General features: G+C 40.8%; 1 protein-coding gene across 2 annotated transcripts in view; it reads left to right on the top strand.

The window, feature by feature from the left end:
* The first annotated feature begins 48 nt into the window (after positions 1-48).
* The window catches only part of PTAR1 (protein prenyltransferase alpha subunit repeat containing 1), a 76149-nt gene continuing 50482 nt past the window's right edge, over positions 49-25715 (top strand). Inside the window, exons 1-2 of one of the 2 annotated variants that reach the window (XM_010587532.3) lie at positions 49-204; positions 16340-16509. In XM_010587532.3, coding sequence (XP_010585834.1) covers positions 119-204; positions 16340-16509 — 256 coding nt within the window. In that variant the 5' untranslated portion in view covers positions 49-118. Of the gene's footprint in view, positions 205-9650; positions 9771-16339; positions 16510-25715 lie in introns of those variants that run through there. The other variant, XM_064291235.1, reaches the window with a different exon arrangement.

A 25715-nucleotide genomic window follows, 5' to 3' on the forward strand; every position in this document is an offset into this window, starting at 1 on the left:
CGGAGGCCGCCGCGCCGACGGGGCGCGGCCAAACCGGCGCTCGCGCGCGCGCGCTGGCCGCGGAACTCCCGCCGGTGGCTCCGCGCTTTGCCGGAGGCGCGTCCCAGCCACCGCCAACATGGCCGAGACTAGCGAGGAGGTGGCGGTGCTGGTGCAGCGGGTGGTGAAGGACATCACCAACGCCTTCAGGAGGAACCCGCACATGTGAGTCGCGCGCCAGCGGCACCTCTACCTCCGCCGCTCCGAGGGTCGTTGGGGCGGTGGCCGGCCGGGCGGGCGGGGGCGGGGCCAAGCCCGGAGCCGACCTCGGGCGGCAGGCGGACCGCGTGGAAGCCGGCCGTGCGCGCCCCTGGGTAGCGGGGAAGAGGAGGTCCGGGCCGGACCGTTGTCGGCCGCCGCGCGGGCCCCTGCCCATCACGGGCTCCGGGAACCGAAGAGGCTTGCGGGCGAGTCCCTAGAAGTGACCTCGAATAACCCAAAGGGAACGACTTTGTTTCGCGCTCCCTTCCCAGCCCTTCCCAGGACTTCTTGAAACTCTAGACTCCATCTGTTTGTCCGCATCCTTCATCCGTTTAGGGTACACGAGCGCACAGACTGCGGGTCTGTGTATGCCTCGTAAACACAACTCTTGAGGTTCACGGACTTTGCTAAGAGGGGATTGCCGGTCATCTTATGCTTGATGAGCCGAAAATCCCACCGTTTCGTTTACCTTCTAAAGGTAGTTCGAGGCTACTTTTGACGTTCACCTCACTTGTCACAAGATTGTAAAAACATTCGATTGATAAAAGATTTTGTTTTGAAAGTGAGCAGAACATTTCCAGGAGTACCTTCTGTAGGCACAGTATGGGACTGGTGCAAAGCAGGAGAAACCTGGATACTTTAGCTTTAGCTGATTCATAGTTACAGAGAACATACTAACCCATTTTAATCCAAACGCTGCTGCGCTATTTAAACAAAACAATAAGGACTGACATATGTATCTCTCCTTCCTTTCCATTTTACTTGGAGTATTTTGGAGAGATGCCAGAAGAGTATTCTTTCTGACACCCCTACTTTTATATAAATAAGAAAAGTAGTGAAGACTAAAAGCCCATTGCCGTCGAGTCGATTTCAGCTCATAGCGACCCTATAGGACAGAGTAGAACTGCCCCATAGTTTCCAAGGCTGTAAACCTTTACGGAAGCAGACTGCCGCATCTTTCTCCCACTGGGAGTGGCTCGTGGGTTCGAACTGACCTATCGGGTTAGCAGCCAAGCTCGCTTAACCACTGTGCGACCAGAGCCACATAAATAGTGAAAAGGAACCATTTGAGTGGCAATGGACTCTGGGGCACCAGGTTTGGTTTGGTTTGTTTGTATCTAAAACGTGCAAAGGAGTAACAAAGATGCAAAAGTGTAGCTCCTTTCCCTACTTCCTCTCAAAAGGAAAACAAACAAACCCATTGAGTCGATTTTATTCCTGGTGACCCTATAGAACAGAGTAGGACTGCCTCATGCGGTTTCCAAGGAGCACCTGGTGGATTTGAACCGCGGACCCTTTAGTTAGGAGCCGAACTGTTAACCACTAGCCACCAGGATTTCCTCTCAAAAGAAAACATGAAATTCAGGTTTGCGTTATCATTACTTAATCTAATTGTTTGTGTTAATTTTTAAAATTTTGTTCTTTATTTGAAGCACATGAACTATTCTTTTTAAGCATTCTAACTGCTTAAGCTTTTCTGCCTAAAAGAGGTGCCAAACCTACATCTGAACAAAGTGTTTTCTTCCAAGGTGATGGTTATAAAAGAATTAAGAAGCCCTCAATGTCTTCCTCCCTTGTGGCACATAATTGAAGATCTGCAGCTATGCTTCATTAAAAACAAAGCCCTCCTGGCCCCAAAACACACCTGCCATTTCTGTCTGTGTCCACTTCCTTTACCCTTATAACTGCTGCTTTTTTCAAAATGAGTGTTTGGAATAATTTCCTGGCAGTAACCACGGTGGTTACTGGGCCTTCTAAAGAATGCTTTGATGCCTTGTTGTATATCAGCCTTTCAGTCCCTTTTTGAGAATTGAAGCCTTAGTGCAAATAAGAGACATCTTCCCAAAAAACGAAGGGCCTATTTTGTCAATACTGGTGTTATTTTTCTTGAAGAAATTATAGCAGATGTTAGCAGTTTATTAAAAAAAATAAAGATGCCTTTTTAGTCTACCTAAAATCAGATTCTCTGAGGTAGGCTAGAAAGACATCTTTATTTTGTTCGAGATTGAGTGTTCATTGGCTTGGCAGGTTGACACAGTGCAGTTTGGAATGGGTCCCAATTCTTCCAGGTCACATTTATTGAAACCCATCAAGGGCTTTAACGCCCCCCCCAATCATATTTTTACAGTGAAATTTAATGTGGTCTCTCTCAATGCATACTTTTTTAATAAGCATTCGAGTCAAGATTTAAAAGATTGAAATAAGTTGAGCACACTTTGAAATAATATGTAATATAGATCTAAAATATTTAATTAGCTTAACTCATTGTTTAATATTAATTTGTATCTGTTTTAGTATGTATTTCGTATAATAATAATATTTTCAATAATATTATTACTGATCATTTAGAATGTCTTATAACTTGGGCTTTCCAGAGTTTCCCATACTTCTTCCCCTAATCTAGCCCTTCTATTTCCAAAATAAAGTCTATATTTCTAACTAAAAGGGGGAAAAAGGGGCATTGTTTATCTTGAAAGTTAGTATCTGATTACACTTTTAATATTACAAAAAAGTCCTTCATTCCCTTTTCCCCCCAAGCACAAGATAGATTGTAATTTTATTAGACAATATCTATTCCATTATTAAATATGTTGACTCCGTCTCTCTAAAAATACCTAGCCAGGAGAAGTTGGAGATGCAGTGGGATGAGATGTGGATAATGTAACTGCTAGGTGTGGATACGTTACCCTCCCTCAGCTTCAGTTTCCTGTTGATCCTGTGAGGCTGATGAGAACACAGAAAAATCACCCTGCATAGTGTCTGGCACTTAGTTGACCCTAGGTAGGTGAATATTAGATTTAACCTGAATCCCTGTGCTCCTGGCAGAAAAGATATTGGTCAAGTGAATAAAACAACTCAAGGCTTGACTCAGGGATAGGCGTTAGCCTAACGTATAGACCCTGTGCTATTGTCGAAGACTACTGTCATAATGTAATTAGGATCATGTTAAAGTTCTCTTATCTATCAAGTCCTTTTTTTATTATTCTATTAAATATTTATTGAACTTTCATTATTTATGAGGTGCTGTAAATACCGTTTTTACTGTATGAAATAGGAAGAAGTGTAAAGTACAGTTTTTGTGTTCAAGGCACTCAGAGAAATTTCTGGAATGATACCAAACCAGTTCCCGCCCAGTCAGTTCCAACTCATGGCAACCCCATGTTTGTCAGAGTAGAACTGTGTTCCATAGGGCTTTCAGGGGCTGATTTTTCAGAAGTAGATCACCAGGCCTTTCTTCCAAGGCACCTCTGGGTGGACCTGACCCTCCAACCTCCTGGTTAGTAGCTGAGTGCATTAAACCATTTGCACTACCCAGAGACTTCTGGGATGATAGAAATGTTCTGTATCTGCGCTGTCCAATATGGTAGCCACTTAGCCATATATAGCTATTGAGCATTTGGAATGTGGCTGAAGCAAATGAGTAAGTACATTTAAAAAAAAATTTTTTTTTTAATCTTTATTGTGCTTTAAGTGAAAGTTTACAAATCAAGTCAGTCTATCCAAAAGTTTATATATACCTTGCTATGTACTCCTAGTTGCTCTCCCTGTAATGAGACAGCACACTCCTTCTCTCCACCCTGTATTCCCCATGTTACATTTAAAATTTTTAGTTTTAATTATTTTAAGTACTTTAGCTACATGTGCCTAGTGGGTGCTGTATTGGACAGCACAGATCTAGATGGAGATCTAAGACCTACCTGCTTGTACTGTAGACTAACCTGCAAAGCAGTTATGATAAAGGCTGGAATCGCAGTATGGTGAGCAAGTGCTAAGAGAATCTATTAGAGACAGAGGGGAAGCTGGGGATGTCCAGGCCAGGGCCCTTGGGGGAGATGACTTTTGAGCTGAACTTTGAAGGCTAGATAGGATTTACGGTTTCAGAGAGCCAGAGACCTTCACAAAGGAGCAGAGAATTGACTAAATGCAAGATGTGATTGAAAAGACCCATTAGGGCCAGATTATGGAAGTCCTTTACTGTCTAGTTTAATCTCTTTTATTCCATTCATACATTAAGAAAAGAGCACTTTTATTAGACAGGCACAATGCTAGTCTCTGGGTGTACAGGGCCAAGAGCTAGGTGTAGCTTGTTTATCGACAGTCGATGAACTAAACCAGACATCGTTGCCCCACCCACTAATGGAACTTTAAGGAAACCAATGCACAGATTATGAAAAGAGTCTAAAAGTTAAGAACAGAGTCCTTGATAGAGGATTATATCAGAGAGGCTTAATTTAGATTAGAAGGTCAAGAGTTCTTTCTGACGAAGTAGCACTTAAACTGAGACATGAGAACTAGGTAAGAATTGGCTAAGGGAAACGCACCTCCTAGGAGTGGGAAAGGAGCCCTAGTGGAGCAGTGGTTAAGCTCTGGGCTGCTGTCTGAAGGGTTGGAGTTTGATCCTACCAGTAACTCCGCCAGAGAAAAAACCTAGTGATCTGTTCCTGTAACCTAAACCAAAACCCACTGCTTTCGAGTCAGTTCCAACTCATAGCGACCCCATAGGGTGTCTGTCTTAGTTATTTAGTGCTGCCATAACAGAAATACCACAAGTGGATGGCATTAACAAACAGAAGTTTATTTTCTCACAGTAAAGTAGGCTACAAGTCCAAATTCAGGGCATCAGCTCCAGGGGAAGGCTTTCTCTCTCTGCCGGCCTTTTCGTCAATCTTCCCCCCAAACTAGGAGCTTCTGTGCGCAGGGACCCCAGGTCCAAAGGACATGCTCTACTTCTGGCACTGCTTTCTTGGTGGTATGAGGTCCCCAACTCTCTGCTTGCTTCCCTTTCCTTTTTATCTCTTGAGAGAGAAAAGGTGGTTCAGGCCACACCCCAGGGAAGCTCCCTTTACATTAGATCAGTGATGTGACTTGGGTAAGGGTGGTGTTACAATCCCACCCTGATCCTTTTCAATGTAAAATTACAATCACAAAATGGAGGACAACCACACAGTGCTAGAAATCATGGCTCAACCATATTGTTACACACATTGTTTTGGGGGACATAATTCAATCCATGACAGCTTCCAAGGCTGTAAATCTGTACAGAAGCAGACTGCCACATATTTCTCCTGTGGAGCCACTGGTGGTTTGGAGCCACTGATCTTGTGGTTAGCAGTCAGTCACTTTAACCACTGTGCCACCAGGGCCCGTTCTGCTCACATAAAGATGACCAAAAACCAAACCAAATCTGCTTCTGTGAAGTTGATTCTGACTCATAGTGACCCGATAGGACAGAATAGAACTGCACCACAGGATTTCCTAGGAGCAGCTGGTAGATTCGAACTGCCAACCTTGTGATTAATAGCCAAGCTCTTAACCACTGTGCCACCAGGGGCCTGTAAAGAGGACAGTCTAGGAAGTCTTCTGGGGTTAGTTCAGCTCTGTCCTACAAGGTCATTATGAATTAGAATCAACCAACTTGAAGGCACACATAAAAAATTTTGAGTAAGGGTAGTAATGAAAGGCAGTTTTGGGTTGTTTGCAAATTGAACTGAAGAAGGAATATGCCTGGATGCAGGAAACCATAGAGTTGCATAGTTTTCTTATACTTGATTCTTAATTCTTCATTTAAATAATAGTATATTTCTAAAAGTTTGGGTTTGGAATCTGACAGTCCTGGATTTGAATTTTAGCTTGTCACTTAGTAGCTGGGTAGCCTTAAACAAGCCTCATCTGTACAGCGGGGTTAAAAGTCCTACTTTATAAGATTGTGAGGAATAAATGAAATAGTGTAAGTAAAACTTAACATAGAGCAGACCATATAATACACAATAAATGGTAGTAATTTGTGTAGCTGTTTTGTAAATAAGGTCAGTAATTTCAGTGATACACAAAGTTAGTAGTCTTTAGTGAGAAAGGCTATGAGGCCTCTAAAATATCTTAATCACCAATAAAGTTTTGATTATCAATATGCAAGGGTCAGTTCTTTTAGATATTTTGCTAGCTCTCCTGAAAGAACTCTAGTTGAGGGAAAAAAAAAAAAAAACCTGTGACAGTGAAAAGATTTGTACCATTTCCTGAATCCTGGGGCTGTTTTCTGTTCATTTGCTTCACATTACAGGGCTCAGTTTTAGGATTTAAGGCCATCCATCCCTCCTAGGAAAAAAAAAAAGGCCTGGCGACCTACATCTGAGAATCAGCCAATGAAAACCCTGTGGATCACAATGGTCCGACTACAACCGGTCATGAAGATGGCACAGGAATGGGCAGCATTTTGGTCCTTTGTTCGTGGAGTCACTCACTATAAGTTGGGCCAACTCAAAGGCGGTTAACACCAACAAAAACATCCCTCCCAGAAGGAAGCTGATCAATAATACTTTTGTGAGTAATAAGCGGAACCTGTTGCAGCTGACTGATGATGATTTCTGAAAAGTGCAGACACCAAAAAAAAAAAAAAAAACCCAGTGCCGTCGAGTCGATTCCAACTCACAGCGACCCTATAGGACAGAGTAGAACTGCCCTGTAGAGTTTCCAAGGAGCGCCTGGCGGATTCGAAAACTGCCGACCTCTTGGTTAACAGCCGTAGTAGCACTTAACCACTACGCCACCAGAGTTTCCGCAGACAAGAGAAGCTGTCTTAAATATGAGGACCAAAGTCAATGTCCGTGAAATATGAACCTTGAATTTCATGTGGAAGCCAGTGGATCCCCGTTGAGACAGAGAGGTATACCATGCTGTGTATGATCTTTTTAAGTAAACATGCTGATCCATTTCATGTTGCAGTGCCTTTGGAGTGGTTTTTCTAGGTAACCTAAAAAGTGAGCATCCTGGTATCTCTTTGAGGAAGTTAGAACTTGATCGCTGCTCAAGAAAAATGCCAAACATTCATGTCTTTAAAAATCCTGTGACCTTCTTAGTACAATGTAGGCATTTACTTCAGTCGTTGTGTTAAATATCAGGAATCTAAATTGCCAGAATCCTAACCATGTAAAAGAATGTTATTTGGTGGTGGTAAAAGAATCGAAATTGTTTTTATTAGACTACTTCAGAAGGAAATAACTGGAGATGTGTTTAAGATATATATATATATTTTTTTATATATATATAAAACACATTTGTTGCAACCATTAAAAACGTGAATTTTAATTATGTAAGAAAATATTTAATATTATCAAGTTAAAAAAAATTTTTTAGAAAGGGTATGTCCAATATGATCCCACTTTTGTAAAATAATTAGGGAAAGAGGATGCGTGCTCAAACATTAATAGTGGCAAAGAGATGACAAATAGCTGTTACTTTGTTTTTTCCATGGTTTTCCAATTTTTTTGAGTATGAAATTAGAGAATTTAAGTTGCCAAAAATCTGAAAGGAATTTATCTAAACCCTGTTTTACTCTCGCTGATATCTTTATCTTCACTATAATGTCAAAGGTTTTGTCCTAGGTATTAAAAAGGTATTAGGAGGCCATAATAACTTAGCTACCAACATTTTGACCTTGGGTAATCCCTTTAAAGGAGCCCTGGTGGCGCAGTGGTTAAGAGCTTGACTACTAACCAAGAGGTCAGCAGTTCGAATCCACCAGCTGCTCCTTGGAAACCTTATGGGGGAGTTCTCCCCTGTCCTGTAGGGTCACTATGAGTAAGAATCAACTCGACAGCAATGGGGTTTAATCAAAAGGAACCCTGGTGGTGCGGTGGTTAAACACTCACCTGCTAACCAAAAGTTCGGCAATCTGAACCCACCAGCTGCTCTGCGGGACAAAGATGTGGCAGCTGGCTTCCTTAAAGATTACAACCTTGGAAACTATGGGCAGTTCTGCTCTGTCCTGTAGCAGCACTTTGAGTCAAAATCGACTCCACGGCAACAGGCTTGGTTTTTTTTAAATCCCCTTAACCTTGTTGGGCCTCAGTTTCCTCCTCTGATAAAATGAGAGCCTGGGGAAATGAGGTCACTACTCTAAATTCTCTGGGGAAAAAAAAAACCAAAGCGGACTGTGATGTAAGGGACTAGGCACAGGAAAAGTCTAAAGTCAGTTACTTGGAAGCTTACTGACCCATCTATAAAGTATTTATATTTTATATTTTTAGGCTTCAAGTCCTCTTCACTTTCAGCAAGCAAGGTTGTATCATCTGCATGTTGCAGGTTGTTAAATGTCTTTCTATGATCCTGATGCCATGTTCTTATAGTCCAGCTTCTTGGATTATTTGCTCAGCATACAGATTGATTAAGCATGGTGAAAGGATAAAGCCCTGACACACACCTTTCTTGATTTAAAAACACACAGTATCCCCTCGTTCTGTTCAATTGACTGCCTCTTGGTCTATGAACAGGTTCTGTACTTGAAGCATTTAACTGATGAAGACCAAAAACGGTAGCCTTCAAAAATCCTCACAGCTGAACCAGTAAGCAACATCATGTTAAATGGAGAAGATATTGAAGTCATCAGGGATTTCATTTTACTTGAATCCACAATCAGTGCTCATGGAAGCAGCAGTCAGGAAGTCAAACAACGTATTACATCAGGCAAATGTGCTGCAAAGGACATCTTTAAAGGGTTAAAAAGCAAAGATAGCACTTTGAGGACTAAGGTATGCCTGACCGAGGCCACCGTATTTTCAGCCACCTCATATGCATGTGAAAGCTGGATGATGAATAAGGGAAGACCAAAGAGGAATTGATGCGTTTGAATTATGATGTTGGCAAAGAATGCTGTAGACTGCCAGAAGAACGAACAGATCTGTCCTGGATGTACAGCCAGAATGCTCTTGGGAAGCGAGGGTGGCAAGACTTTGTCTCAGGTGCTTTAGACATTTTATCAGGAGGGACCAGTCCCTGGAGAAGGACATCATGCTTGATAAAATAGAGAGTCAGCGAAAAAGAGGAAGAGCCTCAGTGAGGTGGGATGACACAGTGGCAGCAACAGTGGGCTCAAACATAGCTATTTTGAGGATGATAGTGAGGATGGCATAGGACTAGGCAATGTTTTGTTCTGTTGTACATAGGTTCCCTTTGAGTTGGAATGGACTCGATAGCACCTAACAACAACATATTTTTAGGAAGCAGAAAAGCACTGTATCTTAGGGTCAAAGGACTTGTCAACATTATTTTTCTTTAATTTCTCATTATCCGTTAACCAAAAAGCTTTTACTGGCTTACCTCAGGGTCTTAATTCATCAGATGGATAGGCATTTTTATTCCTGTATTTCAGATGAGAATACTGAGGGCAAGTGACTTATGAAATTCAGTGTGACTGTCAGGTTTCCTAGTCTAGTAATGCTTTTGTCCCTACACCCTGCTACCTCTCTTTTAATGCATTTTTTTCCCCTAGTGTTTTACATTCCTTGATATGACCGTTTTCATTCTGTTTACATGAGAATAGCTGCTGAATTTTTCAGTCATACAATTTGATAGCTGAATGAGACCTAGCATATTTCCCTCATTTAGAAATCTAAAGCAATTCCACTGTTTTACAGATGAGGAAAGTGAGGCCTAGAGAGGCTGAGTACATGATTGAAATATGCGGAAATCTAGCTATTGGCAGAGCCAGGACTTGGACCCTTGCTGTTTTCATTACACTGCATTGGAAAAAAGAGGTAATGTTCTTTTGGAGGGTCACAGATTGATACCCTTTGACATACTTGTTTGAATAATACCACTGAAGTGCAAGGATAATCAGCCTTTGAATAAGCAGGTATTGAGCACCTGCTATATCAAAGGAATTCTTGTTTCTTTTTAAAGTATTACTTGGAAGGACAGTAGCTAACTAAAGCAGTGTATTTTTGTATTTGTGCAGATGGCTCTTTCCTATAATTTAGGTGCCAAATTATTAGTTGGGCATTTTATTTCTGGTGTAACTAGTGAGCAAGACATGTTTTTACATTGTGAATTTAAGCAAACCTCCCTCCCCCAACCAGGCTATAACCAGAGGCTAGGATTCTTTTATTCTTGTTGCTGCTATAACATTCATATTCATATAGTTGATTCTTGTAATTCTTTTCCTAAAGTGTTGCTAATAGTAAATCTCTGTGGTGGAGCCAATTAATGTGGCCCTTCTAGCCATAGCCTTTGCAACTCCCACCAAATGACAGGGTGGGACTATGCAAATGAGGTATATGGAACACTAATGAGGGAATTGGTCAGTTTTTCCATCCCACTGGGCTTAAAGGGAGACAGAGTACAGCTGTAATGCTGGAGACAGTGAGAAGCAGCTGGAGACAGTGAGAAGCAGCGGGTGAGAAACAACAGCAGCAGAACCAGGAGACCTGCAGAAGATGGCGTGGTGGGCTTCTGGCCCACAAAACGAAAAAGCTAAGAAAGTGAGTGCGTTCCGGCAGGAGGCCTGCTGGTGAAGTAGGGTGTCTGCAGGCACTTGGTGGACCTGGGTTTGCCTGCCCACGGAGCTAGAGCTGAGCTCTTTTGGCCTAGGCTTACTGGTGCATGGGGTGCCTCTGGGCACTTACCAGCAGAGTAAAAGAGCTTTGTAACACTTGTCCGAGCAGGGCAGAGGCTAGGCCAAGGGGCCAGGAGCCAGGGAGAGAGACCTGCCTGTGGGTACGGCTGAGAAGAGGCTGTCTTGATGGAGAAACTGTATCCTGAGCATTCCTGAACCTGAACTGTAACCTGTTACTTTCCTAATAAACCCCGTAACTGTGAATATTGTCTGTGAGTACTGCGTGGTCATTGCAACAAATTAGCAAACTTAGCAGAGAAGTAGAGTGAGCTGTAAAAGGGGCAGATGGTGTCAGAATTGGTAAAAAGGGCTGGCAAGAGGAGGTATGTCTGACCTCTGTCCTATAGGAATCAGCTTGGGCTGTTCATCTTGATTATCTTTCCACCTCATGAAGTTAAAAGACGGTCAGGCACCTCCGCCACGCCATTTTAACACAGATAATAGACTTTCTTGAAATAATTACATTTTTTTTTACTGTAATTCTAGTTTATTTTGAAAATGTTCTGCTTTATATACTAAAACCTGAACACCAGAAAATACCAGAGATTCAATCATATATTAAACTTACTGCCATCAAGGCGATTGCAACTCATAACGACCCGGTATTAGTCAAGCGTATGTCTAGATGTGGCTAGTTGTCCTAACAGTGCATTAAATGGGTTTGATATACTGGGCACTGACCTCAGATGCTCTCTCAGCACTGTGACATTCTGCCTTGATATTATGTATTATTTATATTATAGGACTAGCAAAGTGGTAACATTACATATTGACATGACTACCAAGCAAAACTATGAGCTCTTTGGAGTCTGGAACCACCATACTTTATTCATTTTATATCCTCCAAACTTAATGCCATACCCAGTACGTTTTTGTTATTGTTGTTAGTTGCCATCCATTTGGCTCCGACTCATGGCGGTCTTACGTATTGCCCAGTCCTGTGCTGTCTTCGTGATTGTCGGTACGTTTGAGTGCATTGTTGACTAATGGATGTTTGCCCCAGTCAGTTCTCATTTTGAGTCTTGCCACATCAGCAAATGAAGGTCCTGAAGGCTTTACTCCATCCACGTCGTTAAGGTTGACTCTACTTTGAGAATCAGCAGCAACTAACAACAACAGTAGTTCCTGCTTTGAGAAGGCAGCTCTTCCCCAGTTGTATTTGGAGTGTCTTCTAACCTGGGGTCTCATCTTCCAGCACTGTGTTGGGCAGTGCTCTGTTGTGATCCATAGGGTTTTCATTGCAAATTTTTAGAAGTAGATTGCCAGGCCTTTCTTCCTAGTCTGTCTTAGTGTGGAAGCTCTGCTGAAACCAGTCCACCATGGGTGACTCTATTTTTATTTAAAATACTGGTGGCATAGCTTCCAGCGTATAGCAACATGCAAGCCACCACAGTATGACACACTGACAGATGGGTGGTTTAGAACATTGTAGGTGCTCAGAAAATGTTTAATCTAGTTTTGACATGCTATATAAACAGTCCTCTGAATCAGCCGAGCCAGCTATCAGGACAAAAACCTTAGGTTGAAAAATCTCCATGAGAGTTAAATTAGCTTGAAAGAATGGTTAGTGAATCATAACCCCTAGGGTACACTTGTTTATTGATATATTCCTGCATTACTAATGTAGAGAGTAGGTCACTTCTGAGCTATCCAGTGTAGAGTTCCAGAAGGGATTTTATTTTAGATTCAAAACCTTCTACCGATTTGTGATGATGGTTTAACAAACAAAAGGGAGCTTTTCTTATAACCTGTAATTCAAGAAGTTTTCCCATCTCTGCATCTGTCAAACTTGCATCCTCTTGGCAGGGAATGCCAGGGACATAATAAATAATGTCACGTACAACTCTGGAAGTCAGTTCTTTATTCTGTTTTTTAACGATATATTTAAAAAATCTAATAGATACTCCTAAAAAAATTGTTACTTATTTCAACTGCTCTTGTTGGTAAAAAGTTTCTTGTTATTCATTGATTAAATGAAGGGCATATTATTTAAGAAGGCATGAGTCATGTAAGCAAGAATTAATTGTAGCTTTCTTTATAGTTAAAAGGAATGTGTTGAAGTTTTGCAAAAACATTTTTATGTTTGTTGGTTCATTTACTATGCAAGTCAAGAATGCCCCGTGTATTTGTTTGTTAAATCTTTGCCTAGAAAATGTCATATAAATTTTCAATGTAAATTGTGTTAGATTAAAGGATATAAATGCTGCCAGGATGATGATCAGCTTCTGAAACATATTTTGTGTTTTAGCAACATTTATTTTTTTCTTCAGAAAAGTATAAAGGATTATAAAGAAGAAAGAAAGATGGCCCAGAATTTCATTGTCAGTTTAATTTACTAATTTGTTTCCGCTTCCTGTACATTATTTGCAAGCAAGCATAAATACATTTGTTGATGTTTTTTTAAATAGAAATAATACAAGTAACTAGAAAATTTAAACTGTACAAAAAAAAAATTATTCCTCAACATCTTCTTCTCCCCAAAAGTTTTGTGGTATCCTTCCAAGAAATTTTTCGGTGCATTTATAATTATTTCTTTTGAAAAACAAAATGAAACATTTATTCAAAAGTCTTGGTGCTGTACACTGTTTGGCATCTCTCTCTTTTTCTCAATTAATATATCTTGACACTCTTGCCATACTAGTGCATGCAGATCTGCCTTATTCTTTATTAACAGGTATATCACCTGCAGAGGTGCCCTGGTGGCACAGTGGTTAAAGCACTCAGCAGCTAATGAGAGGTCAGCGGTTCAAACCAACCTGCTCCTCCAAGGGAGAACGTTGTGGCAGTCAGCTTCCATAAAGATTTTGTTGTTGCTGCTAGGTGCTATTGAGCCAGTTCTGACTTACAACAACACTGTGTACAACAGGATGAAACAGTGCCCAGTCCTGCACCATCTCACAATCATTGCTATGCTTGAGCCCAGTGTAGCAGCCACTGTGTCAGTCCCACTGGTTGAGGGTCTTCCTCTTTTTGCTGACCCTCTACTTTACCAAGCATAATGTCCTTCTCCAGGGACTCGTCCCTCCTAATAACGTGTCTAAAATTCAAGAGACAAAGTCTCGCCGTCCTTGCTTCCAAGGAAAATTCTGGCTGTACTTCTTCCAAAACAGATTTGTTCAATCTTCTGGCAGTCCACGGTATATTCAGTATTCTTCGCCAACACCGTAATTCAAAGGCATCAATTCTTCAGACTTTCTTATTCATTGGCCAGCTTTTGCATGCATATGAGACAATTGAAAATATCATGGCTTGGGTCAGGCGTGCCTTAGTCTTCAAAGTGGCATCTTTGCTTTTTAACACTTTAAATAGGTCTTTTGCAGCAGATTTGCCCAATGCAGTATGTCATTTGATTTCTTGACTGCTGCTTCCGTGAGCATTGACTGTGGATCCAAGGTAAAATGAAATCCTTGATGACTTCAATATTTTCTCTGTTTATCATGATGTTGCTTATTGGTCCAGTTGTAAGGTTTTTTTTGTTTTTTTTTTATGTTGAGGTGTAGTCCATTCTGAAGGCTGTAGTCTTTGGTCCTCATCAGTAAGTTCTTCAAGTCCTCTGCAGTTTCCACAAGCAAAATTGTGTCATCTGCATATCGCCAGTTTTTAATGTATCTTCCTCCAATCCTGATGTTGCATTTTTCATATAGTCCGGCTTCCCAGATAATTTGCTCAGCATACAAATTAAATAAGTGTGTGGAGAAAGGATACAACCCTGACACACGCCGTTCCTGACTTTAAACCATACAGTATCCTCTCGTCCTGTTCACATGACTGCCTCTCGGTCTGTGTAGAGGTTCTGCATGAGCAGAATTAAGTGTTCTGGAATTCCCATTCTTCATGATGTTATCCACGATTTGTTATGATCTACACAACTGAATGCTTTTGCATAGTCAATAAAACACAGGTAAACATCTTTCCAGTGTTCTCTGCTTTCAGTCAAGATCTACCTGACATCAGCAGTGATACCCCTCGTTTCACGTCCTCTTCTGAATCTGGTTTGAATTTCTGGTAGTTCCCTGTCAGCATAGTGGTGCAACCGCTTTTGAATAATCTTCAGCAAAATTTTACCTGCATGTGATATTAATGATACTGTCTGATAATTTCCAAATTCTGTTGTATTACCGTAATCCAGTTGTGCTGACTTCCCCTGTGACACCGTCCGTTCTTGATCATATGCTACCTCCTGAAAGAGTTGAACAGCGACCAGTTCTTTTTGGTGCAGTGACTGTATATTCCTTCCATCTTCTTTTGATGCTTCCTATGTTGTTCAGTATTTTGCCCATAGAATCCTTCAGTATTACAACTTGAGGTTTGGATTTTTTCTTCCGTTCTTTCAGCTTGAGAAATGCAGAACTTGATCTTCCCTTCTGGTTTTCTAACTCGAGGTCTTTGCACATTTCATTATAATACTTTGTCTTCTCGAGCCACCCTTTGAAATCTTCTGTTCAGCTCTTCGACATCGTCATTTCTTCCATTCACTTTAGCTGCTCTATGTGTTCAAGTTTCAGAGTCTCTTCTGACATCCATTTTGGTCTTTTCTCACTTTCCAGTCTTTTTAATGACTTTTTGCTTTCTTCATGTATGATACCCTTGATGTCATCCACAACTTGTCTGATATTTGGTCATTAGTGTTCAGCGTGTCAAATCTATTCTTGACAGTCTGTAAATTCAGATGGGATATACTCAAGGTCATACTTTTGTTCTTGTGGACTTGTTTTAATTTTCTTCAACTTCAGCTTGAACTTGCATGTGAACAATTGATGGCCTGTTCCACAGTCGGGCCCCTGGCCTAATTCTGACTGATGATACTGAGCTTTTCCATCATCTCTTTCCACAGATGTAGTCAATTTGATTCCATTGTATTCCATCTGGCAATGTCCATATGTATAGTCACTATTTATGTTGTTGAAAAAGGTATTTCCAATGAATAGGTCATTGGTCTTGCAAAATTCTGTCATGCATTCTCCAGCATCATTTCGATCATCAAGGCCATATTTTCTAAATAACTGATCTTTTTTCTTTGTTTCAGTCTTTCACATTCCAATCACCAGTAGTTACCAGTGCATCTTGATTGCATGTTTGATCAATTTTAGACTGCAAAAGTTGGTTAAAAAACTTCACTTTCCTCATCTTTGGCAATAGTGGTTGGTGTGTAAATTTGAATTATAGTTGTATTAACTGATCTTCCTTGTAGGCATAATTTAGAGCCTTGAAAACTCTATGGGGCAGTTGTGTCTTACAGGGTTGCCATGAGTATGAATCGACTTGACAGCAGTGGGTTGGGTGGGTGTAGCACCTGGATGGGCCATAATTATTTTTCACAGTCGTACACATTGATTGTTTACAGTTTTTTTTATAATGCAGTGAAAGTCTTATTAATATTTTGGCATGGAATAATTTCCAAGCAGTGGGATTGCTAGGTCCGAGGGTATTTGCATTTATGATTTTGATCAAATTTCTACCTGAGGTTATTCCAGTTGTCACTCCCAGCAATAGGGAATACAGCATACTTGTTTCCTCTCATCTTTGCCAGCACTGAGTATTAACAAACTTTTAAAAAACATTCTGCCAATCTAGTAGGTAAGCTAAATTACATTGCTAAGTAAGGGAAATAGGTGCAGTTTTTAAAATAATTTGTAGGATTTAAAAGTTTTTGAAAAGACTAGTATTTTTATTTTTAATTCTTTTTTTTTTTTTTATGTTTTACATATTAAGAGACGAAATTGGACTGATCCCCTGTCCTGAAGCTAGGTATAACCGGAGTCCCATAGTCCTGGTTGAAAACAAACTTGGTGTGGAGAGCTGGTGTGTCAAGTTCCTTTTACCATATGTCCACAACAAGCTCCTTCTGTACAGAATGAGAAAGCAGTGGCTGAATAAAGATGGTAAGTATGAACCATATCCTCCTCTTTTCTTTAGTTTTTAGAAGCAGTATGGGGTATAGTGGGAAGAGTCCTGGTCTGGGTGTTGATGTTCCTAGATTCTAGTTCTGGCTCTACCATACACTACCTGGGCAGGTGCTTTACCTGGCTGTCAAGTGAGGAGTTTGGTTTGGGAGAGGAATGATACTGTAATTCTTGGGACTAGATCAGTAGTTCTCAGAATTTGCATCTGTAGTGATTCTATGAAAGTGCCTCAAGTAGGATTTCAGGCCACCTACTGCAACCAGAGCTATTGTCATTTTATCTGTTTTACGGATTGGGGTCATTTGTAAGATTTTATTTGATGAAAGCCTGTTTGTGGCTTAAAAAAAAAAAAAGGTTTACATATCACTGAAGAGGTCTCTCGTCCCTATAAGCTCAGGGTCTTTGATTTCTAATCCCTTAGTATTTTATGGGCAGTAGACTTATTTTAATAGCAGTCCAGATGATATAACAGAAGTGTGATAGTGATACTTATATTCTGCACTAGCCCAGTGATTTATGAAGGCTCTGTTGCTCTGTGAATCCCAATTGAGCTTTGGCCCTCTGTGTTCTGTTCCTGTATGGAAATGAGCAAAGGAAAGCCATTCTAGCAGCCACTTCTTCCACTCCTCTGAGACTGTGCTTAACTGCATCAGACAATCCCTGTTTGTTCCACTCGGCCTCTTTTCTTAGTGTTTCCCCATATGTGATATTAAGCCTCCTGTGCACAAATCTGTTTATCCTCTTAGGCTTACTTCAGGTCTCACTTTTTTGGGGAGTACTCATCTAAGACTATGTCCCAGACTGTTTTTATAAGGAAACCCTGGTGGCGTAGTGGTTAAGTGCTACGGCTGCTAACCAGGAAGTCAGCAGTTCGAATCCACCAAGCATTCCGTGGAAACTCTATGGGGCGGTTCTACTCTGTCCTATAGGGTCGCTATGAGTCGGAATCGACTTGACAGCAGTGGGTTTGGTTGTTTTTTTGGTTTCTTTCACTTCCCACGTACAGAGGTCAGAGGTATCACCTGGAGGTTGATTGTGAATAAGAATTTTGTTTCCCAGAGAATTTTATTCAGTTCAGTAACCATTATCAAGGGCCTACTCATACTAGAAGCTGTTCTAAATACTGTGAAGGATTAAAAAGATGACTAATACATGGTCCTTTTACTCAGAAACTTACAGTTGAGTGAGTAACAATCTCTTTGGGAGTGGGAGGGAAAATGTGGAGGAGAGTGTTGCCAAAGATATGACAGACTGATTTCCTCGAACTCTGAGCACTGTCCGTAACATACTGCCATGATGTAGCGCATTTCCCTGTTTGGACCAGCAGAAAAGGAGCCTGATTTAAAGATTCCGTGTGAAATAATTTCAGTGATTATTTCACTCAACTTACCCTCTGATAGATAGTTTTTAGTTAGAAGGCTATGCCCAAATTTTGTTGAAAGGTAAGGGTATTTATCTGTTGTTAGATGCATTTCCTTTAATTCTCCATTCCATCACCATGTTGTACGTTTCAATAACACTGAGGTAGAAAGGGTGTAACACCTTATGAATCCATCAAGTTATTTCTTGCCAGCCAAAGCTGATCTGGTGCACAGAAATGTAAAACTGAGCCAACATAGAACTAACTCTGGGGGAGACAGAATAATTATCTGAAGAGAAGAAACAAACAGGAATTTTAAAAAGCCAAAGGTGACAATTGTCTCAAATCATTAGCCTTTGCCTATTCACGTGCACTAGCTCAGCCTGCCTCCTTCTTTCAGTCTTCTAAGTCCTTTAGTCCTTTTCCCTGTTTCTTGTACTTCTTGGGCACTGCCTTGCAGACTTTGCTGTCTCTCCTCACCATGTAGTTTAAGCCTCGACAGGCCCAAGAGGACCCAGGCAGCAAATCAGATAGTCAAGCTAACTCACGCCAATAGCTGGCATCTAAACTTTGAATTCCGATGCAACTGTTAATGTGTACAGGAGGATCTTTTGATTTTATCCTAACTTAGACCCCATGGAAGCGGTTTTCAGTTTCACCTTTTTTTTTGAAGCATAGTTTAGTGTGGTGTTACATATTAATCAAGTTGTAATGTTGTATTATCAGTACAAATAAGGAAGTGAATTTCTGGTTTGACAGAAGAAAGATATCTAAAAATGCCGACTGGTGACTCTTGCTAAGAAAAAAACTGTCAAAAACATTGGGAAAAACAGTTCTTTTATGAAAATACTGTACCTCGAAAACAGTTTCTGTAGAAATATATCTATTAGAAGAGCCACATGCAAGTAAAATTTTGCTGAAGATAATTCAAAAGCAGTTGCAGCAGTACGTTGACAGGGAACTGCCAGAAATTCAAGTCAGATTCAGAATAGGATGTAGAACGAGGGATATTATTGCTAATGTCAGATGGATTTTGGCTGGAAGCAGAGAGTACCAGAAAGATGTCTACCCGTGTTTTATTTACTATGCCAAGGCATCTGACTAGGTGGATCATGAGAAATTATGGATAATATTTTGAAGATTGGAAACTCGAGAACACTTAATTGTGCTCATGAGGAACCTGTACATGGGACCAAGAGGCAGTTTTTCGAATAGAACAGGGGGATATACTGAGTGGTTTAAAGTCAAGAAAGGTATGTGTCAGGTTGTATCCTTTAATCATACCTACTCAGTCTGTATGCTAAGCAAAGAATCTGACAAGCCGGACTATATGAAGAAGAACAGGGCATCAGATTTAGTGGAAGACTCATTAACAACCTGCGATATACAGATGACACAACCTTGCTTGCTGAAAGTGAAGAGGACTTGAAGCACTTACTGATGAAGATCTAAAGCCTTCAGTATAGATTACACCTCAACATAAAGAAAACAAAAGTCCTCACAGCTGGACCAATGAGCAACATCATGATACACAGAGAAAAGACTGAAGTTGTCAAGGATTTCGTCTTACTTGGTTACACAGTCAGCGGCCTTAGAAGCAGCAGTCAAGAAATCAAATGACATATTACATTGAGCAAATCTGCTACAAAAGACCTTTTTAAGTGTTGAAAAGAAATGATGTCACTTTTGAAGCCTGACCCAAGCTTGATACTTTCAGTCACCTCATATGCATGTGAAAGCTGGACAGCGAAAAGGAAGACTGAAGAAGAACTGATGTCTTTGAATTATGGCATCGGTGAAAAAATATTGACTATAGTATAGACTACCAGAAGAACGAACAAGCCTGTATTGGAAGAAGTACAGCCAGAATTTTCCCTGGAAGCAAGGATGGCTAGACTTCATCTCACATACTTTGGACATATTATCAGGAAGGATGAGTCCCTGGAGAAGGACATCATGTTCGGTAAGGTAAAGGGTCAGCAAAAAAGAGGACAACCTGTGACACGATGGAGGGACATAGTGGCTTCAACAATGGGCTTAAACATAGCAGTGATTGTGATGATGGCACAGGACCAGGCATTGTTTCATTCTGTTGCACATAGGGTCTCTCTGAGTCAAAGCTGACTCTACAGCACCTAACAACAACAATGAGAAAAGCTAAGAAAGCTGGCAATTTAAAGAACAGTTTCAGAAATGTCAGTGTCTGTGCGATTAATCATGCCAGAACCCTATGCATCCACCTAAGAATGTATTCTGTCACTGCGGGTAACCTTTACTCCTGCTGTCATGGATTGAATTATGTCCCTCCAAAAATGTGTGTTTCAGTTTGGCTGGGCCATGATTTCCAGTATTGTGTGGTTGTCCTCCATGTTGTGATTGTAATTTTATGTTAAAGAGGATGAGGGTAGAATCAGGTCACATTCCTGATCTGATGTAAAAGGAGTTTCCCTGGGGTGTGGCCTATACCATCTTTTATCTCTCAAGAGATAAAAAGGAAAGGGAAGCAAGCAGAGAGTTGAGGATCTTATACCACCAAGAAAGCAGTGACAGGAGCAGAGTGTGTCCACACGGGGGTCCCTGTACAGAGAAACTCCTAGTCTGGGGGAAGATTGATGAGAAGACCAACAGAGAGAAAGCTTCCCCCTGGAGCTGACACCCTGAATTTGGACTTTTAGCCTACTGCACTGTGAGAAAATAAAACTTCTCTTTTTCTCATTGCCGTATTTCTATTATAGCAGCACTTGATGACTAAGGTACCTGGGATAGAATTTTTTCTTCTAACCAAACAGAATTTTTGCTGTGGTTAATGTAGATGTTTGGAAAGCATCTCTGTTTAATTACTTGACAAGAGACAGATTTAAAAAAAAAAAAAAAATCTGCTGTAGTAATCGCCATATTTGGCTTGGGAGAGGAATAATACTGTAATTCTCAGCTATGAAATATCACTGATTTTTGAGAAATCCATGGCAAATACAAAAAGCAAGTAAGAGAGAAGACCCCGGTACTGGAGTCCTGACTGGGCAGAGCTCCTCCCTGTGTGAACAATCTCCGGTGTGCCTCTTATGCCATCTTCTTTTACTTCCCACTCTTACAGCTTCCACTCTGTCCATAACTGAGCTCTCCCAGAGCCATCTACGCTCCATTTATTTTGCTCATCTAGACTGATGTAATTACCTCAGTGGTCTACCTCATTTTCAGTCTCTCTCTTGCAGTCCGTGTCCATCATGCAGAATAACACTTCCCAACAATATTTCTAAAAACAGTTTGAGAGATGCTGTTCTGAAATACAGAGCTGCCTGTGTTACTTCATAATGCCTACAGAATCTGGGTAGATTTCAGACTCTTCGGTGTGGCATCAAAGGCCTTTCACAGTCTGTCCCCAGCCTGTGTTACCTGCCTTTCCTGACTTTACATTCAGCATCAGCGGTTGCAGATAATCAGCCGCCAGGCTGAAGTCTGCCCAGGATGTACTTTGTCCTGGCTTATATGATGTTTTTTAAAGATTGTTTTTATAGAAGAGCAGTGGGGTGCAGACCTCAAATTCTTGTAAAAAGACCAGGCTTAATGGTCTGACTGAGACTGGAGGGATCCCGGAGGTCATGCCCCAGGCTGGAAGTTAGCCCAAGATTGGAACCATTCCCAAACCAACTCTTAAGACAGAGATCAGACTGGACAATAAGACAGAAAATGATCCTGGTGAGGAGTGAGCTTCTTTGCTCAAGTAGACACATGAGACCATGTGGGCAGCTCCTGTCTGGAGGCGAGATGAGAAGGGAGAGGGGGACAGAAGATGGTTGAATGGACACGGGGAATACGGGGTGGAGAGGAGGAGTGTGCTACCTCATTAGGGGCAGAGCAGCTAGCAGTACATAGCAAGGTAGGTATAAGTTTTTATGTAAGAGACTCACTTAATTTGTAAACTTTCACTTAAAGCACAATTTAAAAAAAAAAGATTGTTTTTAATTAGCTGCCAACGTTTAAAATCAGGATGAAAATCTGGATTGCTGTCTTTGCTTAAACATCGGAAGGCCTGGGTACAAGTTTCTACGTGGCAACAATTGCCTAGAGCTGATAAGTCTCTGCCTTTCTTGACTGGGCAAGCCTATTCCAGTTCACTGCATCCTCCAGACACTGAGGCAACTGTGTCAGTTGCCATTTGTTATCAGGTTTGCTATGTTTTTTCTTTGACATTCATTTGACCCCTAGAAGCATTTGAGTTTGCAGCTATTGATTACACAATATACACTATTCCATCCTGTGACTTTGCTTTGTACTGCTGCTTTCCATGCCTTTGCTGAGGCCAGACTCAGGTGTCTTTGATGTTACCATCATTGGGGTTGCTGGCATACACACACACCCCAGACACCCAATATACATTACACATATGCACTTGCACTCTTTTACCCCATGTGTGTGCATGCTCACACATACCCATACGTGCACCACACGCCCAACACCGTGAAGCCTCTTTGACCTCTCCAGGAAGCAGTAATTGCTACTCTGCACTCCTTTGGAGTTCTCTGCTTGCGTAGTAGCACTTGCCACCCTGTATTATAGTTGACTATTTAATGACCTTTTTCCCAGCTGTATTGTGAGTTTGTTAGGAGCGTGGACTATGGCTTCTTTTTCTTTGTTTACTCAGCACCTTTACATGTTCAAGAGACATTTGTCAAATGAGTAACAAGAGTTTTTAGCTTAATCTGGCTGTTAATTCAGCGACTGTGTTCTGTAATAAACAGAGCCTTTCAGGTGTTTACCACATAGTTAACCTCAAGCTTCTCTTCTTGTGGTAACTTAAATGTAGTTTGGAGGAAGGGATTAACCAGTCCAGGTTAATTTTGGATTTATTTCTAGATGCCGTGAAAATATTTCTCTGTCAGAGATAGTTGTCCAACCCAGTGACCATTACCATGTAATTGCTGGCGTTGGGACATTTCTACAATGCCATGCAGCAAAGGAAGCATACTGATTTTTCTCTTACTTTTCCATAGCATCTTTATATCCTCTCCGGTTACTGCTAGCATTTAGCTGCCTTCCTGTGTATAATGTGCCTGGTTCATTTTCTCCCTGTGATACGATGATTAGTTGGTAATATGTTGGAGTGTATGTAACAAAGGGACATTGGCTGATACAGCTTTTGGTCTTTGTAGAGAAACTTAATTTAAAGGTAATGTAGAGATTCCAGTTGCTTATATGATCTTCTGGTGAAACTGCCAAGGAAATGGCATATAGTTGATGAAATTTAGAATGAAATAGTTACAGTCAACTGTTGATTATGCATGTTTATTTTTAGGTCTTTGGTTCAGTCCTGACTCACAGAGAGCAAAGTATTTGCAGAGAGTGTGCTAGAGTGGAAAGAGCATCTGCTTTGAGGAAAACAGACCTGGATTCAAATTCAACTCAGCAAAGTGACTTCAGGCAGATTACCTAACCTCTTTCTTCTTATTTCCACACCTAAAGAAGAGAATACTGATTTGGACCTCAGAGGGTTGTTGTGAGGATCACATGAATCAATGTGTGTAAAGTACCCAGCACAGTGCCTGGCATATGGTAGATTGTCAAGAATCCTGAGTTTTTTCGTTTGTTTTTTTTTTAGCCAGAACCAGTAGGGAAAAAGAGTAGAAAAATACATGTAATTCAGAGATGATTCTTTAATTATATCCAGTATTCGTAATCTAGTCCCTTCTTGATTGACCCTTTCCCATTTCTGACGTTTCAGTTCACCACCACCTCACACTTCTTTATTCTTTTTTATTAGTATTACTAAAAAGACTATGATTTGTTTGTCTTTTTAGGTATGCTTAGGATCTACATTTTGATTTGAAGGAGGAGGGACACCAGGGTTCTGGATCTGCAGACTGGATAATTAGACACTATAATTAAAAATTTGCAAAATTTATTTTCATTTGTGTGTTCTTCCCACATGCAACTTTATTTTATCAACCATCTTATGTTCAGAACAAATATTTCCAGTAGGTCTAGACCGTATGCCAAATTAGTAGAAAGGAATTTTGAAGAGAGTAAATGACAATATAAAAAAGCTTTGCAGAGTAATAAAATAAGATCTGAATTTGCTTAAACTGTAGTATATACTATGAAAATGTTATGATAGCAGTTATACTGGGTTGGGGTTCTTTGAGTGCTGCTGTTATTTTGAATATAGCAGAAGGTGTTTATTGATGCACCTTAAAGGACCCTACTTGATATTCTCCAAAGCCCAAGAGGATAGAATTTAACTGCTAATGACTCATTCAGAAAGATCTGGCAAGGACTTTATTTGGTTTTGTGAGAAAACTCAAAATTTGAGCGAGGGGGTGGGATGAGACAAGAAAAATGTGACTAGCCTCATCCTCAGTGAATGACAAAGGTTGAATATTAGTGAAAAGCATAGGTTTTAGTCTGTCTATGTCCTCCTTTGCTAGGTTGCTTTTAATTACCTTAAATTATTTTTGCAGATAGGTAGGACAGCAGCCCTTAAGGAAAATCAAAATACTATTCTATTTCCCTTCCATCTGTGTAAGTTCATAGTTGGACTTTTAGTTGTATAAACCATCACTGTTTTGCTATCATGTACAAAAACCAGACAACTGTCCAACATAAAGCAGGTCATTGGTTCAACAGTACCAACTACACTCTAATTGCTCATCTCTTCAGTAACTATTGAGTGAGTGAGTGTCTGCTGTGTGCCAGGTGCACCACTGAGGATAGAGTGGCCGGCCAGTAGCCCTACCCTTGAGCTGACTGCTCAAATAGGTGATCACAGCGTGTTGTGATTTGATTGGGATAAACACAGGGAGCTAGGAGAGTGAACGGTGAGGGAAAATCTTATTGGAGGGCTCAAGGAAGACTTCCTACAGAAGGTCTCATCTGAGTCCTGAATCAGAAAACAATTGGTCAAGGAGGAGGGGAGAAGGGTTTTCCAGGCTGGGAAATGTCATGTACACAAACCGGAGACAGGGTCACCTATTAGAAGTTCTCCCAGCCTGTGGCTGTGTGTGTGTTACTAGCACCACTGTTGATATACTATCCTAAGATTCTTAGAAGTCGAGAAGTGTCCCATTGCTCAACAGGCACTGCTCAGCCAGCTTAGTAGATTCTTTTTCTCCCTCTACAGCATCTGATCCCAGTATCATTTGTGGAACAAGGTTAGGAGATACAGGCTCTATAACAGCAATTATCACTGAGTGCTTACTGTGTGTCAGTTATTGTTCTGACACTTCATGAGGTAGTACTATTACTAATTTCATTTTTACATATGAGGAAGACACTAAGGCCCAGAGAGATTAAGTGACTTGCCCAAGAACTCCCAGTAAGTGGTGGAGCTAAGCTCTAAACCCAGTAGCTGCTGTTGTCCTCCTGGGGGAGACTACATTAAAAGAAGTGTTGCTTTGATCAGCTTTCCTCTCTCTTTACAGATCCACAAAGTGGTAAGTGAGGAGTCATATATTTGTTGTGTTTATTTCTTGGTTTTTGCGTTGTGCTGCTGTACAGGAGTCTCTCATGGAGGATGAACTTGTCTTCACTTTTGGGGGGAGAAAAAAAGTTGTATTAGAAGTACAAACAAATAGCAGCTGCTACCATTGATCATATACATTTTCTTTAATGTAGAAAGGCAGAGTCCAAGGGACTAAATACCAGTGTACCTGGGTGCTGTGATGGCTTTTGGAAAATTGTACACTTCAAAAGAAATTCCTAAGGCTTTCCCACAATGCACACATCTTTCCATATAGCCACCATTGCCTACCAAGTGGTTTTTGTTATTGTTGTTGCTTATTTAAAAAATTCAGAAATTTAGACAGTTTCACTGTAGGAACAACTGCCTCAT

Source organism: Loxodonta africana, chromosome 9 (assembly GCF_030014295.1).
Source record: "Loxodonta africana isolate mLoxAfr1 chromosome 9, mLoxAfr1.hap2, whole genome shotgun sequence".
NCBI lineage: Eukaryota > Metazoa > Chordata > Mammalia > Proboscidea > Elephantidae > Loxodonta > Loxodonta africana.